This window comes from Elephas maximus, chromosome 8 (genome assembly GCF_024166365.1).
Source record: "Elephas maximus indicus isolate mEleMax1 chromosome 8, mEleMax1 primary haplotype, whole genome shotgun sequence".
Lineage (NCBI taxonomy): Eukaryota > Metazoa > Chordata > Mammalia > Proboscidea > Elephantidae > Elephas > Elephas maximus.
Window position 1 is genome coordinate 61,011,733 of NC_064826.1, and position 17,694 is coordinate 61,029,426.

The 17,694-nt window shown below is 37.5% G+C and overlaps 1 protein-coding gene across 2 annotated transcripts in view; it reads left to right on the top strand.

The window, feature by feature from the left end:
* Positions 1–17,694, top strand: part of CDK14 (cyclin dependent kinase 14) — a 693,252-nt gene that overhangs the window by 439,398 nt on the left and 236,160 nt on the right. For both annotated transcript variants that reach the window (XM_049893961.1, XM_049893962.1), the window contains one exon: positions 3,338–3,431. In XM_049893961.1, coding sequence (XP_049749918.1) covers positions 3,338–3,431 — 94 coding nt within the window. The remainder of the gene's footprint in view (positions 1–3,337; positions 3,432–17,694) is intronic.

Here is a 17,694-nt window from a genome sequence, read left to right on the forward strand (position 1 = left end):
TTATATATCATTACAGTGCCTGAGTGAATGAATTCTTTCTCAGGAAACCACTGTGGGAATTCTCCTTAACCCAGTAAGCAAAAGGAAGCATGAAGCTAATAGAGAGTAGAAAGCAAAGGAAAAAGAGAAAAAAAAGAAAGCAGACAGCACTAGCTGTCTTAGTTACCTAACCATTGCGGTAGAGTCGATGCCGACTCATAGCAACCTTATAGGACAGGATGCAACTGCCCCGCAGAGTTTCCAAGGAGCACCTGGTGGACCTGAAATGCTGACTTTTTGCTTAGCAGCCATAGCACTTAATCACTACACCACCAGGGTTTGCTCTTAGTTATCTAGTGCTGCTATAACAGAAGTACCACAAGTGGATGACTTTAACAAAAAGAAATTTATTCTCTCACAATCTAGGTGGCTAAAAGGCCAAATTCAAGGTGCCAGCTCTGGGGGAAGGATTTCTTTCTCTGTCAGCTCTGGGGGAAGGTCCGTGTCATCAATCTTCCCCTGGTCTAGGAGCTTCTCAGCGTAGGGACCCCGGGTTCACAGAACCTCCTGGTTCTTCATTCTGGTTGGTAGGAGGTCCCTCTCCTTTCTGGATTCTCTTTTATATCTCCAAAGAGATTGACTCAAAATACAACCTAATCCTGTGGATTGAGTCCTGCCTCATTAGCATAACTGCCTCTAACCCTGCCTTATTAACATCATAGAGGTTAGGATTTGCAACACATAGGATAATCACATCAGATCACAAAATGGTAGAAAACCACAGAATACTGGGAATCATGGTCTAGCCAAGTTGACACACATTTTCGGGGGACACAATTCAGTGCATAACAGTCCCTTTCATAGTAAATAGAAGGACTTTAATTGTTGTTTGGCAGTAAGACAGCTCCAGTAATAAAGCATTTTGCTACGTGAATGTGTTTATTTTCTGTATTTCTACTTTTATATTTTCTTTTGCTTTATATCTCTTTTGAAAAGTCTTTTAAATATAATTCAGCTTCTTTAGCACACCCTCAAGCATCTTTGAAAAGACGATGTTCTGGGAACCATCCATTAGAAATAAAAGTTTATCTCCCTTATAGGAGCCCATACAAATGCTGTATCATCTCATTCCAACTGAATAGGATTGCAGCATGCATTTATATTTTAAATGCTCCTGAGTATCATATTATAGATCAAACAAACGTAGTGATGAAAGAATTTCTGTAGGTAGTTCTGACAGTGTGGTGGTTACCTCATCAGCTGGCTTAGCTGTGTGAACAATGTAGTTTGTGCTAAAGATCATCACAGAGTTGCAACTTATGGAGAAAAAGACTATAAAAAACCAAGTGGTGGAGAATAGAGAGAATATTCTGAATGTAAAAAGAAGGAAAGTCCAGGTAGCACCTTAAGATCCAAGATATTTTATGAAAACTTAAATTAGAAGATAATAGAAATGTAGGCCAGTAGTTTTATAAAAAGAATTCATGGCAGAAAAGTTTGGAAAACCACGAAATTGAAATTCTAAACAAATATCTGAACCCCCAGGATTTATAAGTGTATAATTACATTTTAACATGCTAATAAAATAATTCTTTTGATACCTATGTTGTTTCTCAAATCTAAAATGAAAACAGCTTGTGTTAACACCCAGGTGTCTAGAATACTGAATTGAAATTAGTAATTTTCTAGTTAAATGAAACTATTTTTTATGACATGAAGTAGTATTTGTTTTTAGTCATCTTGACTCAATATCCCATTGGTGTTTAGTTTGGATAGAGATTATGAAGTAGAAATTATGTAGTATAATAGCAATATGTTTAATCCTGGAGCATTATCAGAAGGTTAGAGGTATCTAACTAAAACCCTGGATTTTCTGAACATCCAGATCTCAGGAAGGCAAGGACCTCAGCTGCTGGAATATATGGCCATTCATGCTAATTCTCTGTCATTAATGTGTCTTATCTCATTCACATGTGTCAGTTTCTTTCCATACTGCTACCAAAAGTCCTAGGAGAGGAATTTGATTTGCTTTCTGCCCAGTCTGAATTGGTTATTCCTGTTGGGTTAGGCCCAGGCTGCTGCAGCCTGGGAGGCAAGGCACTCTGTAAGCCTTGCTAGGAACAGTGAGCATGACAGGCTAAATAGGAGAAGATGTTGAGCATGGTAGGTGGCTAATACATTGAATACCCATTGTGGTTGAGTTGATTTTGACTCATAGTGACCCCACAGGACAGACTAGGACTGCGCTATAGGGTTTCCAATGCTGTAAATCTTTATGGTAGCAGACTGCTGCATCTCTCTTCTGCATAGTGGCTTTCAGTTAGCAGCCGAGTGCTCTAACCACAGCACCATCAGGGCTAATATATTGAATAAGGGCTTAATAAATAAGTTCTTGAAAAGGAGATAGCCTATCGGAATGTTCATGGAAGTCTTTGCAGAGCAGATGACATTTAAACTGGATCATAGAGGTTGAATTGGATTTAGATAGTAAGAGCACATAACTGAAGCAGGAGGGTATTCTAGGTAGTGGAGTAATTGAGCCAAGTTGTGTAAGTTTATGCTTGGTACATGGGTTGATGGGTCTGGTTCAGTGATCCTCAGTTAACTGCTCATTAGAATCACCTGAGCAGCCCAGTGTCAAGGCCTGGGTTCCAGCCTAGACTGACTGAAAAAAGCATCTCTGGGAGCTGTGGTCAAGGCATTTGGAGCTTTTAAAAGCTCCCCAGGTGGTTATGATGCAAAGAGAGGACTGAGAACCACTAGACAGTAGAGGGAAATCCTGGTGGTGTAGTGGTTAAGAGCTATGATTGTGAACCAAAAAGTTGGCAGTTTGAGCCCACCAGGCACTCCTTGGAAACCCTATGGGGCAATTCTCTGTCCTGTAGGGTTGCTATGAGTCGGAATTGACTCGAGAGCAACAGGTTTTTTTAGACAGGTAGAGAGTGTGATACATTATGACTTCGTGAAATACAAATGAAAATGTATGTTAGAATAAGACTCAGAGGCTTTCTGTATCAGGCTCTGAAGTTTCAACGTTATTCTGTAGGTAAGGTAGAGCCACCAAGGTTCACTATTTCATGGGGTTCCACTATTGTCAGACCCCAGTATATTTGTATATATTCAGAGTCCTTTGAGGGCAGTAGACTGGGGGGTGGGGAGGTGGGGGGGGCACGGGGGTGAGAAGGAAAGTTGCAAGGTGGATTTATGTGTCTAGGTATATGTGGTACAGCTCTTGGTGTCTCATTAAGAATATTACTCATGGCCTCTCCTCTGTAGGAGTGAGTGTTCTAATTCCAGATTTCATATTCTAAGCAGAATATATGGAAGTTTTTGTAACGATCCTTTCTTCTCTCTTTAGGGGAGTCGGCTGCATCTTTGTAGAAATGATCCAAGGGGTTGCTGCTTTTCCAGGAATGAAAGACATTCAGGATCAACTTGAACGAATATTTCTGGTAAATTCTTTAAATAGTGCTTTTGAAAAGAATTGGTTTATAATTAGTCACCCAGTGACAAATTCTGCAGTGGTCAGTGGAGAAATAATTTAAGACAAATTTATTTGTTGTCACATTTAGCTCCGACAGTTTCAAACCTTTGAAAAAGCAAAAAATTAGATAAGAATTGTTTTTAAACTATTATACATGAATAATATGGAAATATAATAGGAAAGGGTAGAATGTGAGAGGCAATGTAGAGTAATGGGTTATAAATGAGGCCTCTGACAAAAGAATTCCAAATAATTTATGTAGATATCCCCACTTCAAGTAGGCAGAGCTTAACTCCCTCCCACTGCCCCTTTGCCCCCCACCCCATTTGAGTGTGGGATGCACTTGGTAGCTTTCCTCCAAAAAGCAGAGTATGGAAAAATGGTGGAAGTGAAACGGGGGATAGTAGCTTTGCAGTGGAGAAACCTGGCAAATGCTCCTTCGAGCAGATTATTGAGATTAACATCATCAATGGTAAATTCTGTTGATAACATTTACACTTGATGTGATAAGCACAGCAAGTCACCCCTGTGGTCTCCCTCCCAAAATCATAACCCAGTATAATCATGAGACAGACATCCCAGAAACCCAAATTGAGGAAGATTCTGCAAAATACCTGACCAGGATCCCTCAAAACCGTCAAGGTCATCAAATACAAGAAAAGTCTAAGAAACCATCACAGCCCAGAGGAGGCTAAGAAGACATGGCAGCTAAATGTAATGTGGTATTCAGGATGGAGTGCTGGGATAGAAAATGTACGTTACGGAAAAATTGGTGAAACCCGAATAAGTGTGGAGTTTAGTAATAGTAATGTACCAGTGTTGGCTCCTTAGTTGTCAGAGATGTACCTGGTAACATATCAGTAGTGGGGTAGTGGGGGAACTGGGTGAGGGACAGACAGAAACTATCTATAGTATTTTTGTCATTTTTCTATTTATAGATTTATCTAAAACTAGTCTAAAATTAAATGCTTATTTAAAGTAAAAAAAAAAAAAAGTGTTCCAAAATTAGATTGTCTGGGATTAGTACCGCACTCTGTCACTTTTTAGCTGTGTGGCCTTGGGCAAGGGATTTAGCTATCTGAGCCTTGCTTTCTTCATGGAATAATAATAGCATCTACCTCATAAGCAAGTTCGCTGAAGAATTGACTTAATCACATCAAGCGCTTTTAGCACTTTGCCTGCTAAAAAAAAACATGGTAAATATTCCATAAATATGTTATTATCATTATTTTTATTAAATTATTTTATGCAGACTATTTTTATTCATTATTTTGTGCAAAATATTTTTATTCAATAAAATTTCCACATTAGCTCATACTCATATAAACTATTTTTTAAACATAGTATTAAAAAAAAAAACATAGTATTGTTAAAAAGATTCAAATTACATGCATTATAGCAGCTAATCATATTGTCATACTTCCTTTCTTTTAAAATAAATCTCCCAAATGAAATCGCTAGGGCAGATTTTAGTATGGCTGTGTCGATGGCACTGGGGTGGGATGTCAAGAGATGTGCTTCTTGGTTTATCATTCATTTAGATTATGCAACTATAGCATTAAAGCATTGCTTTCATATTTAGTATAAAGACTGCAGTAGGATAGAGTGATATGACTTAAGACTCTCACTACCGCATCTTCGCCTTACCTTTAAGTCAACAGTAAAATGATAAGAAAAGAAGACTGGAAACTAGGAAGTTAAGGCACACATGACTCATCCATATAGTACCCAATATTCCAAAGCATCCCACTATAGTCACACTAGATGGATAAACAGGAAAGTCCCTAACATTGTGGAAACCTTCCTCAAAATTTGGTTCTGTTGGTTTCCTTTCCTAGAATCCAGTTGATTCACAGCCTTTCAATTTTGCTTGTTTTTTATTACCCATAAAAACCCACATGTTAAAATACAGTGTTAAAATAATTTCTTATGATTATCAAAAATAATATATCTTTATTATGAAAAAGTCACAATGCCAAAAGTACAAACACTGAAAATCACCTTGCCCTGCTACTGAAAGAAAACAGCGAGTAATATTTTGATGCATATTCTACATAGATTTTTTCTTTATATGTTAAAAATAATCACATCATATTTTAAAAACTACTTTATAACTTGCCTTTTTCCCTTTACAATACATAACAAACACCTTTCCTTGCAGAATATCCAGAAACTCATCACCATGACCTGAAAGAGTTTCATTGTATAGATGAGACATTATTCACTTAACCAGCCCTGTATTGATAATTTGTTTACAGTTTTTCTCTATTATTTTGCAAAGTTGCCCTTTTAGTTAAAAATAATTACTATAATTGAAAGTTTTTAGTTCAATAAAATTTAATTTTCCAAAATTTGTTGACTGCCCTTGTACATCCATACCTTCACTTAAACTTGAAATATTTCCTTTCCTCTGTTCCCAAGAAAATGTTTTTCCTTCACTGAATCTATAGATTATATTAGCAGGAAGTGACGCTTCTGAAATTGAGCTTTCCCTTCTCAAAACAAATTATATCTCTTCCTGTATTCATATTTTATGGCCCATAGCACAAATGTAACATATTTTCTTCTCATTTTCTATTCAAACTTTTATTTCCACTCAATTATTTTATATAATTTTTTACAATTATTTTCTTAAAAATCTAATTAAATTTTCAGCCTATGGTGACACGGAAAAATAGCAGGAGAGATCATTTTAATGGGCCATAATTTGTATCAAATATATTTTTATGTGAAAACATATCTCAAAATATTGATCTTTTTAATTTGGTTAAAGCTAAAGTATAATAGTAATTATAACGTTGAAATATATTCTGAAAACAATGGCCTAAACTTGAGATTCCACTTAACCTTTCATTCTCTTATACCTGTTGAACAGTAATTACGTAACTTTGTGAAATACTTATTTATCTTATGCTAAAATCATGAAATTGCTGTGTTTGAAATCAGAAAACTTCAAAAGGGAATCATACAGACAGAAATATCTCCACATACACGTTATTTTAGCATGAATTTAAAAGGAAGGGAAATGAGTATATCAATGAGTATAGTTATATAGCAGTGAAGCCAAAAAATGAGTTTCATGAAAGCATAGATTACTGACAAAGCTTAGTTAAAAGTTTTCATTTTAAATACCTTATCCTTAACTGTTTCATAATAGGTAATGTCTTATTAGATTGTTTCTTAGATGGAGTTTTTGCTATTATTTCTTAATCTTATGGCTATAATTTCCTAATTTTATGGGTATTTGGAGACCTCTGAGCTATGACTAGGCTTTTAATAAGTCAGAGAAATAAATCATTGTAAATTTCTCATTGGAATAAAGATATACTAAATTGTTAGAGCACATATACCCTTAAATGCAGATAACCATCGTGATTTATGGTAATAACTTTTTCATTTACTGTAATTATATCACATGTGTAATGCTTTTTACAAGTTTAGAGAACCTTTGATAATCAGGAGATAAAGATCGTCTATGTAAAACTGCTGCTGTAAGATTAAATGATATTATATTGCCCTAAAGAATTCAGACATGACCAAAAAAAGAAATCTACAAACTTCTTTTGACAGTAGATGGTTACCATCTTAAGTATTTTATTTCTCTACTGAAGTGTTTAAATTTTCAAATGCTAACTCTGTATCATATTAAACAAGTAAACTCTCTCAGGACATGTGTGATCATTGGAAGACGAGATTTTACAAACCCTGTATGGTTGAATCACTGGGAAAAAATGCTTTCCCTCGGTGACCTTTTATGTCTGGCCTGAAAAGGAATGACTATTAAAGTGTGATTAAATGCACTTTGAAAGCTCCTAATATAAACAGCCAGAGACTCTTTACTAAAGCAGCAGTTATATATCTACCTTCTGGTAAAGCCTTGCCAAGGAGATAATCAACTTTGAAAAGTCATGAAACATGGGATTATTTTGTTTGTTTTGTATTTTAATACAGAGATTAAGTCCATTCATTCGCCTGTGAACTGTATACCAAAAGGTGGTTAATAACTTTGAAGCACAAAATTAATAGCTTACTAATATAATTAACTCCCCCACACTGAGCCTTTATAATGAATGTGAAACGCAACAACGATCAGTCAGTAAAAGCCTTTATATTTTTCTTTTGAAATTTTTCTTTCCTTTTTTTTTTTTTTCTCTTTCCCTGCTTTCTTGGAAGAGAGCAGTTTTTTTTTTTTAAACAAGTCCATTGAATTCATTTCTGGAACATAGTAACTGTGTTGATATATACAAGTTGAGCTGGCTATGCTACATTCCAAGATTTCAACATTAAATCATTTGCCTTGAAATTATGATGCTCATTGCAGGAAAGGAAAGAAGCCGATGGGATTTTGACAAATCATTTTTTTAAGACATTTTGAATTGCCGGGTAAATGAGCACCTAATTCTCTGAGTAGTAACTCTGCTCTTACCTTGAAAGAGTGATTTATTTTCATTTCTTCAGCATTACCAGTTTTTTAATGTGGCATGGTATATTCTCTTCACCTCTATTAGTTACAAAAATGAGCGATAGATGGATTCATCCCAGTGAATATATATTCAAAGTGACAAAATCAGAACTAATAAGAAAATTCATATTCTCATCACATTGTTCTGAGTTGAAAAAGAAGTCTACTTGGTTGAACCTTGGGAATATGCATCGCTCTTCAAAACAGCTGAACAAATGGCAGAGAATGCTTGCACAGCTGTCTGAAACCTTTGGCAGATGCTTCTGAGTTTGTGTGGCTCATGGCCCAGTGCATAGCAGTCATGACAGAGGGGCTGGCAGGATTCGGTCTTTCATGCTTGTCCTTGTTCTCCCTGCCTTTGAACGTTGATGACCCTGAGAACCTCCTTTTTCCCAGGGTCTTCTGACTTGCAATAGAATTTCATCCAATGGTTGTTGGGTAACGTATTGCACATTATTTGATTGTACAGTTGTTAAAATGCTTTTTCTGTTCATCAATATCTATGTCATTCATCTGTATATATGTCCTTCAGAATTAAAATGTTTGTGTGTTTGTGTGTATGTGAAAAGAGCCACTTGCAACTTTGAAAGCTACTATTCAGCCTGACTTTTGAGTCAGATTTTACAGACTGTAGAGACATAGCTTGACGATCTAGTTCCTGCCTTTCTTTCTCTATCCTGGCTCTGTTTCCGGTGTCTTACTTGAACTGAAATCTTGAGATTTCACGATTGGCTAGGGCAGCCTTGTACAGTGTTAGAGGAAGCTGACAGTACCTCCTTCAGTAGTTATTACCATCCAACTAGATGTATCAGCCAGAATTTTAAGATGGAAGATTGGTATCACGGATCTGTATCATTACTAGTGTTATTCGATTCGCTTCAGGTCATGCCTGCCATACTTCTCCAGCATTCACTCTGCAGCACTAGGTACAATGGAAGTGTAAAGGAATCCTGTGCATTGTGTCTGCCCTGAAGAAAATGACAGTGACAGTCAACTAGAACAGGAAAGACATATCTTTAAGAACAGAATCATGAACAATTGCTGAGGAATTAATGAGCAGATAATAACAGATCCTACATTATTTAAAATACTGAACTGTAAGAGTTAAATAAAATTAAAAAAAAATACATTTGTTGTCAATAGGACTGTGTTACATAGAGTTTTCAGTGGCTGGTTTTTTGGCAGTAGATCACTAGGCAGTTCTTCCCAGATGCGCCTGGGTGGACTCGAACCTCCAGCCTTTTGGTTAGTAGCCAAGTGCTGTTAACAGTTTGTACTACCCAGGGACTCCCAGTATTAACCACTGGGTTCTAATCTTAGGTTCTTTGTTTCCCTGAACAAGTCACCTTTTCTAACTGAAATGCATAGTATTCATAGTATTCCATTTCTAATGGAATACTATGCATCAATAAAGAACAATGATGAAACCGTGAAACATTTCATGACATGGAGGGATCTGGAAGGCATTATTCTGAGTGAAATTAGTTAGTAGCAAAAGGACAAATATTGTAGAAGACCACATTATAAGAACTCGAAAAATAGTTTAAACAGAGAAGAAAATATTCTTTGGTGGTTACGACAGTGGGGAGGGAAGGAGGGAGAGAGGTTTTCACTAATTAGTTAGTATGTAAATACTATTTTATGTGAAGGGAAAGACAACACACAATACAGCAATTGCATTTTAGCCTCCGTAAAGGGAAATGCTGAACTAAATGATTTTAATATTATCTTGCCCCTCTAAAATCCGTTGCCATTGAGCCAATTCCAACTCATAGTAACCCTGTAGGGAGTGATCACGTACCAGATTTCACAGGGTAGTGATCACAGCATTATACAACTGCCAAAACACTGAGAATCAGGCCCAGCCAAGTTGACACACAATCTTAACTATCACAAATTTAAAAAAGTAAAACAGGAAAATTTAAGAACAGTTTGAAAGTAAAGATCAACACTCAGAGATAATCAGTGTTAAACATTTTTTTGTATTTTCACAAATGAGTTCACAAAACATTTATGGCTTTTTATCCAGCTTCTTTTTCATTAAGTAGGAAATGATTTTCAAGCCATTAATATATACTTGAAAATATTTTAATTATGCTACAATATCCTATAAATGTGCCAAAATTTACTAACATCTTCTCTTATTACTAAGGAATATTCTTGCAGTTTTTATGCTGTAGTAAACATCCCATATTTTTACCTCATTAGTTTATTCATTCATTCAGCAAGGATTATGAGGCAGCCGTCCTTCGTCCTGGGACCCTGGTGGTGCAGTGGTTAAGAGCTGCTAACCAAAAGGTTAGTAGTTTGAATCCACTAGCTGCTTCTTAGAAACCCTGTGGGACAGTTCTACTCTGTCCTATAGGGTCACAGTGGGTCGGAATCGACTCAACGACAGTGGGTTCTCATCCTTAGTCCTCACTTTGCACCTGACCCAAGCCATGGTATTTGTGTGTGTATGTGCTTTAGGTGAAAGTTTATAGCTCAAGTTAGCTTCTCATATAAAAATTTATACACATATTGTTACGTGACCCTAGTTGCAATCCCTATGGTGTGATAGCAGACACTCCGGTTCCGCCCCGTATTTTCTTGTCCGTTCAGCCAGCTACTATCCCTTTCTGCCTTCTCATTCCACCTCTGAAAAGAAGCTGCCCATTTAGTCTCGAGTATCTGCTTGAACTAAGAAGCACACTCTTAAACAAGTATTATTTTACGTTCTATATTCCAGTCTAGTCTTGGTCTGAAGAATTGGCTTCAGGAACGGTTTTAGTTCTGGTTTAACAGAGAGTCCCAGGGACATGTCTTCTGGGGTTCCTGTAGTCTCAGTCAGACCATTAAGTCTGGTCTTCTTTCTACTGCTTCATCAGGGACTCTCTGCTGTGTTCCTTGTCTGGATAGTCATTGGTGGTAGCCAGGCACCCTGTAGTTCTTCTGGCCTCAGACTGATGGCGTCTCTGGTTTATGTGGCCCTTTTGTCTCTTTGGCTCATGTTTTCCTTGCGTCTTTGGTGTTCTTCATTCTCCTTTGCTCCAGGTGAGTTGGGACCAATTGATGAATCTTAGATATCCACTCACAAGCTTTTAAGATCCCAGACGCCACTCACCAAAGTGGGATACAGAATATTTTCTTAATAAACTTTGTTATGCCAATGACCTAGATGTCCCCTGAAACCATGGTCCCCAGACCCCCATCCCTGCTACTCTGTCCCTTGAAGTGTTTGATTGTGTACAAGAAACTTCTTAGCTTTTGTTTTAGTCCAGTTGTGCTGACTTCCCCTGTATTGTGTTTTGTCCTTCCCTTCATCTAAGATAATTCTTATCTGCCATCCAGTTAGTGAATTCACCTCTCCCTTCCCACCCTCATAACCTTCAAAGAATGTTTTCTTCTGTGTTTAAACCTTTTCTTGAGTCATTATAATAGTGGTATCATACAAAGTTTATCCTTTTGCTCCTGACTAATTTCACTCAGCATAATGCCTTCCAGATTCATCCATGTTATGAGATGTTTTGTGGATTCATCATTGTTCTTTATCGTTGCATAACATTCCATTGTGTGAATATACCATGATTTGTTTGTCCATTCGTCCGTTGATGGGCACCTAGCTTGTTTCCATCTTTTTCTATTGTGAATAGTGCTGCAATGAACATGGGTGTGCATATATCTATTCTTGTGATGGCTCTTATTTCTCTAGGATATATTCCAAGGAGTGGGATTTCTGGATCGTATGGTACATCTATTTCTAGCTTTTTAAGGAAGTGCCAAATCGATTTCCAAAGTGGCTATACCATTTTACATTCCTGCCAGCAGTGTATAAGTGTTCCAGTCTCTCCGCAACCTCTCCAACATTTATTAGTTTGTGTTTTTTTTGGATTAATGCCAGCCTTAATGGGGTAAGATGGTATCTCATTGTAGCTTTGACTTGCATTTCTCTTATGGCTAACGATCATGAGCATTTCCTCATGTATCTGTTAGCTGCCTGAATGTCTTCTTTGATGAAGTGCCTGTTCATATCCTCTGCCCATTTTTAATTGGGTTATTTATCTTTTCGTTGTTGAGGTTTTGCAGCATCTTCTAGATTTTAGAGATTAAGCCCTGATCAGATATGTCATAGCCAAATTTTTTTTCCCAGTCTGTAGGTTATCTTTTTACTCTTTTGATGAGCATAGTTTAAGTGTTTGATTTTTAGGAAGTCCCAGTTATCTAGTTTCTCTTCTGGTGTTTGTACATCATTACTTATGTTTTATATCCTGTTTATGCTGTGTATTAGGGCTCCTAGTGTTGTCTATTTTTTATTCCATGTTAAGCCATGGTATTTTTAGTTGCCACATATGCATGTGAAAGCTGGGTAAAGAATAAGGAAGACAGAAGAAGAATTGATGCCTTTGAATTATGGTGTTGGCAAAAAATATTGACTGTACTGTGGACTACCAGGAGAATGAACAAGTCCGTCTTGGAAGAAGTATAGCCAGAGTGCCCCTTGGAAGTGAGAATGGTGAGATTTCATCTCACATACTTTGGCCATGTTATCAGGAGGAACCATTCCCTGGAGAAAGACATTATGCTTAGTAAAGTAGAAGATCAGCAAAAAAGAGGAAGATCCTCAAGGAGATGGATTGATACAATGGCTGCAACAGTGGACTCAAATACAACAACAATTGCAAGGGTGGCACAGGACCTGGCAGTGTTTCGTTCTGTTGTACGTAGGGTTGTTACGAGTCAGAACCAACTGGACAGCACCTAACAACAACAACAACAACAAATCCTGTGCCAGGCACTGTGCCTAGAAAAAAAAAAAGTAGTGATAAATTAACAGACACAGTCTCTGCTTGTCTTAAAAATACTGTTGGCTCAGGTACATTTGAATAGTTTCCAGAAAGTCAGAGCAGAAGGATGGTGTTACAAAACTGTTGTGATACACCTGGGGTATAAATGACGAGGAAGACAAAGGAATGGAAGATAACTTAAAAGTTTCAAGGTTGGGAAACTAAGTGATTGGTAATGTTGAAAATATGTGTGTGTTGAAAAGGAGTGCGAGTGGACGGAGGAAAGAGAGCTCAAGGTACTGGACTTTATGTGATAGCAGGTGATCCCAGGGATAAGTTCAGTACACGATGCATATATAACAGAATCAAGAAAAGAGGGAGATCAAGGGGTCATCTATTGAAAGGAGGCAAGGATGGTCCCCAAATTACACTAGTTCTCAGATAATGGGAAGATAGATGGAGGAAATGCAGTTGACCACTGCCTGTACCTTCAGGGATGCTCCTGATATGTGTGGATGGTTCGGGGAGTGCTAGACCAGGAGAGAATCAGTACAGTGACACAAAAGTCAAGGGGGGCATGAGCAGTAGAGAAGGAGAAAAGATCCCTCACGCAAGGAAGATTATAGATCAATGCAGTGTGTTTAAGTGGTGGGACAGGAACGTTGTAAGTCCAGAGCCCTTCCTTTCGTATGTTTCCTCAGCTTATTCCTCACTCTGCCTAGTACATAGCACACTCAGTAAATAAATGCTTTTAGCCCACAGGAAGAGAAGACATTTCTGCTGGAAAAATGGACAAGTTGACACAGACCACACATGTTGTGCTTAGTTATGAAAATTTAGTTTCATTGGTTTTCAAAGGAGACTGATGATTCTTCCTGATGTCCCAGGAATGCTAGAGGTAAGGACAGTGTAGCTTGAAAGGGGAGGCATTGTCCGAGGCTCTTCACTTCTGGCTCTGTTTTTATTACTATTTTGTGTGTAAAATAGATTCCACTGCTATTCTATTTTTAAAAAATCCATGTGGAAGAAAAATGTTGAAGAGATGTAAAAATGAAGATGTTAGAGAAGGAAAAGTTGAGTGACTGATATATGGAGACTTTAGATAAATGCTCTAATAAAGTTTTGTGCTTCTACGCTAATAGAAATGTTGGCAGCAAACTCTAGTAGGGTCATTTGTCTTAAGAAAAAGACAAGGTGGTATATTCCACTATGAAAGAGCTAATCACATTTCTATTTGCAAAGAAACTGCTATTAGAAGGCTAACTGGTTTAAGTAGACAAAATTTGAATTAGTTCATATGGTGAAACAAATACTGTTTGCCCTGAGTATTCTTGCATTACAGCATTAGAGACTTTCTGTAAATGGAAAAGAGAACATTTGTATTCATTTTCCCATTAAACTTCATTTTTTCAGCAAATATTTATTACATTCTTATCATTGTTGTTTTTGTTAGGTGCTGTCAGGTCAGTTCTGACTCATAGTGACCCTATGTGCAACAGAACATTCTTACTCTGGGCTAAATATTCTTTTGTGTTCTAGGGAGGCAGCAGTGCACAAAACACAGTTCCTGCTGTCATGGAACTTATATATTTCAAAGAGGGAAGATAGACAGTAAGTGAATAAATATATAATGTGTCATGTAGCAGTAGTGCTATGAGAGATGCTATTTTACATTTGGTGTAAAGGTCGTCTAGGAAGGTCTCTCTTATAAACTGATACTTGTTCATTGCATGAAGGTAGTGAGGGTGCAAAACATGCAGATATCAGGGGACAGCATTTCTGGCTGAGGAAAAGACAGCATGTATGTGCTTAATGGTAATATTAAAATCAGAGTTCTCAAGCTTGAATATCTTAAATTAAGGATTGTTCTTCCCAGTGCATTGAGGAAATCTATGATATTCTTGTCATTTTGACCTCCTTTGTATAGTTTTTTTTTTTTTTTTTTACAGTCTTATGTGGGAAGTCTTAGGTTTGTGTGGAACTTGAAGTTCCTTTATTTGTTGCTATTCAGACATTAGATGGGATAAATCAGCAGAGAGAGTTTGAAGTACACCTGAGTGCATCTTGCCAGTGGAATTTTGCCAGAGCTAGAGATTTGGGCATTCTGGACTAGTTCACCATGAGTTGGTGTAGACAGAAGAATGTAGGAAACGTTCCTGTTTGGGAGATCAGGTAGAAGATGGTTGAGAGGAGAAAAAAGACAAGTAATGTCCAGAGAACAAGGAGAGCCAGAAGAGCACATTTTTTGAAAGTCAAAAGTAGAATAATTTCAAGGAGGAAAGATTTATCAGCGGTATCAGATCCTACAGCAAGTTAGTTGAGAATGGTGCTGAGCAAAGACCACTGGTTGGTGATTAAAGTCATCAGTAACCTTTAGGGAAATAGTTGAGTGTTGAGTAGTTAAAGATAGGTTACAACAGGTTTAAAAATCTAGTGGATAGGGAAGAATTAGGAAACATTGATTATAGAAAATTCTTTGAGAATCGAGTGAGTGAAGAGCTTAGGATGCCAGGTTAAGAATGTTTATTTGTCAATATTTATACATTTTGTAATATTTTTGGGATAATGAAGACTAAGATGTTTGTAAGATAAAGGTCACTGAAGTTATAAAAAAGATAGATTTGATGGATCAAGGTATTGGAGCAGACAAGAGAGGATGGATAATTGAGATGGCGCATTGAAAGTGTAGATGAAAAGTTTTTCTGAAAACTAAGAAGAAGGGAAGAGGGAAAGATCTAAATAAGTATCGTAGAGGAAGAATTTCAAGCAATCATGATCTGCATGATTCTTCAATGAAAGGGTGGCAGGTATGGCTTAGCACAGTGATGTGCATATGGGGGCAGATATTTAGGGGAATACATAATATTTGCAATAATGTCGTGGTACCAAATAATCTGTAACAATAATACAACATGAGGAGCAAGGAATTGGCTGACCATACTTTTTAATCTTGCTGATTCTGACACATTATTATAGGCATTGAAATGCTGTATTTCCATGTTCTCTGATTTGCAGTAGTTTATTTACTTTCTTACTAAGATATGAGTGCCTTTAGGCATATCCATGCAATCTGTAAATATCTCCCAGTTGAAGCAGATTTTACAGTAGCTTTTTTGGAGGCTGTTTAGTTCACTTCTGTGCTGCAGTTGTCTTCAGTGTTTTGAACCTTATTTTTACCTAATATATACCTGTTTTATATTACCATTTTCTTTGTGCTTGACTTTACTGGCAGTATATGACTACTTACTGGCCATTCCAATTATCTGTGGTCATGTGACCACCTCAAAACCCAGTGGCTTAAATCAGCAATAGTCATTTATGTTATTATCTTTTATGGTTTCTGGGCTAGACTAGACAGTTCAAACTTGGGGTCTCATGTGGTTGTAGACAGGTGGTGCTGGTGCTGGAACTAATGGGGGATAGAGCAGTTGGGGGCGGGCCATGCATCTTGTTCTTTCTCTTTATAGAGTATTAGGGTCTCTCCATGTACTCTCTCCACTGCTAGTTTGGGTTTCTTCATAGCATGGCGTCTGGGTTCCAAGAGGGGCTGTCCCAAAAGTACCAGATGGAAGCTGCATGGTTTTTCCTAACTTAGCCTCGGAAGTCATGCAGTGACTCTCTGTTCGTCAAAGCAGTCCGAAGCCCTTATCCAGAGTCAAGGGGAGGGGACGTGGACTCTAGTTTTATGAGAGGAGTATCAAAAATGCTGGGACCATGTTTTAAAACTGACACACTGACCATGTAAATTTTCGTTAGGGCATATCACCAAGTCCAGGCAATAAACAGCTTTGCTGGGAACAAATAAAAATCCTAAAAACAACTTTATCCATCTCCTAAATTTTTTGTGGTTTTCCACATACTCCTTACAGCTGTATAACACTGTGTCCCATGCTATAAATACAAAAGTGTGAATTGTCACAGAGTGTTACTTGGTGGGTCATGAGGTCCCTCATTAGCTCACCCTCTTTTGCTTCCTTTTTGGATTAATAAGTTCTCAGATGTGTCAGACTGAAAGAGATGGTGAAATACTGCTGCAGTGTGACAGTTCTGAGGTAAGTGAGGAGGTAGTGACCTTTCTTAGCAAATTCTCAGAATGTTGTCCATAAGGTTTAGATTTTTATAACTCAAATTTTGCCTTAAATTTTTTCATTTGATTTGCAGAGGGCTCCCACACATAAGTCTTTTATTCCTCAGAACACCACATGTGTTATCTCTTGTGGTCAGCAGTATCTAAGATGGTTCCCAATGATCCCTAACTTCTGTTTTGTATGCCCTTATGTAATCCCTTCACTTTGAGTGTGGGCTGGATCTAATGACTACCTTTAATAAATAAGATATGGCAAAGTAATGGGCTGTTACTTTTGAGATTTTTAGGTTACAAAGAGATTACTACTTCCTTCTTGATCTCTCTCTCTCTTTCTCTCACTGGCTTACTCTGAGGGAGGCTAGCTGCCATGTTGGGAGCTGCTCTGTGGAGTGACTCTCATGGCAAGGAAGTGATATTTCCAGCCAACAGCAGTGAGGGCCTGAGGCTTGGCAGCAGCCATGTAAGTGAGCTTGGAAGTGAATCTTCCCTCATTTGAGCTTTCATTGGAGATGACAGCCATAACTGATATTTAATTTCTGCCCTGTGAGAGACCCTGAGTCAGAGGCACCCAGCTAAGTGGTGCCCAGAATCTTGACCTACAGAGACTGTGAGATAATAATTATTTGTTATTTAAAGCCAATACATTTTTAGATAACTTGTTCCACAGCAATAGATAACTGACACATCTTTTTTGGTCCTATGATGAAGAAAGCACAGGCACTATTATTCTTGTTTTACGTATGAGGAAGTTGATCTTCAGAGATGGCATGAACATGTCTAAGAAGACATACTTAAGTAAATGCCAGAACTGAGACTAAATCCTACATCTGCCAACTCTTCCACTAAAGTACTCTTTTTTTTTTTGTATTTATTTGTTTTGTTCTCATTCTTAATTAGGAGTGTGTATTAGAATAACCAG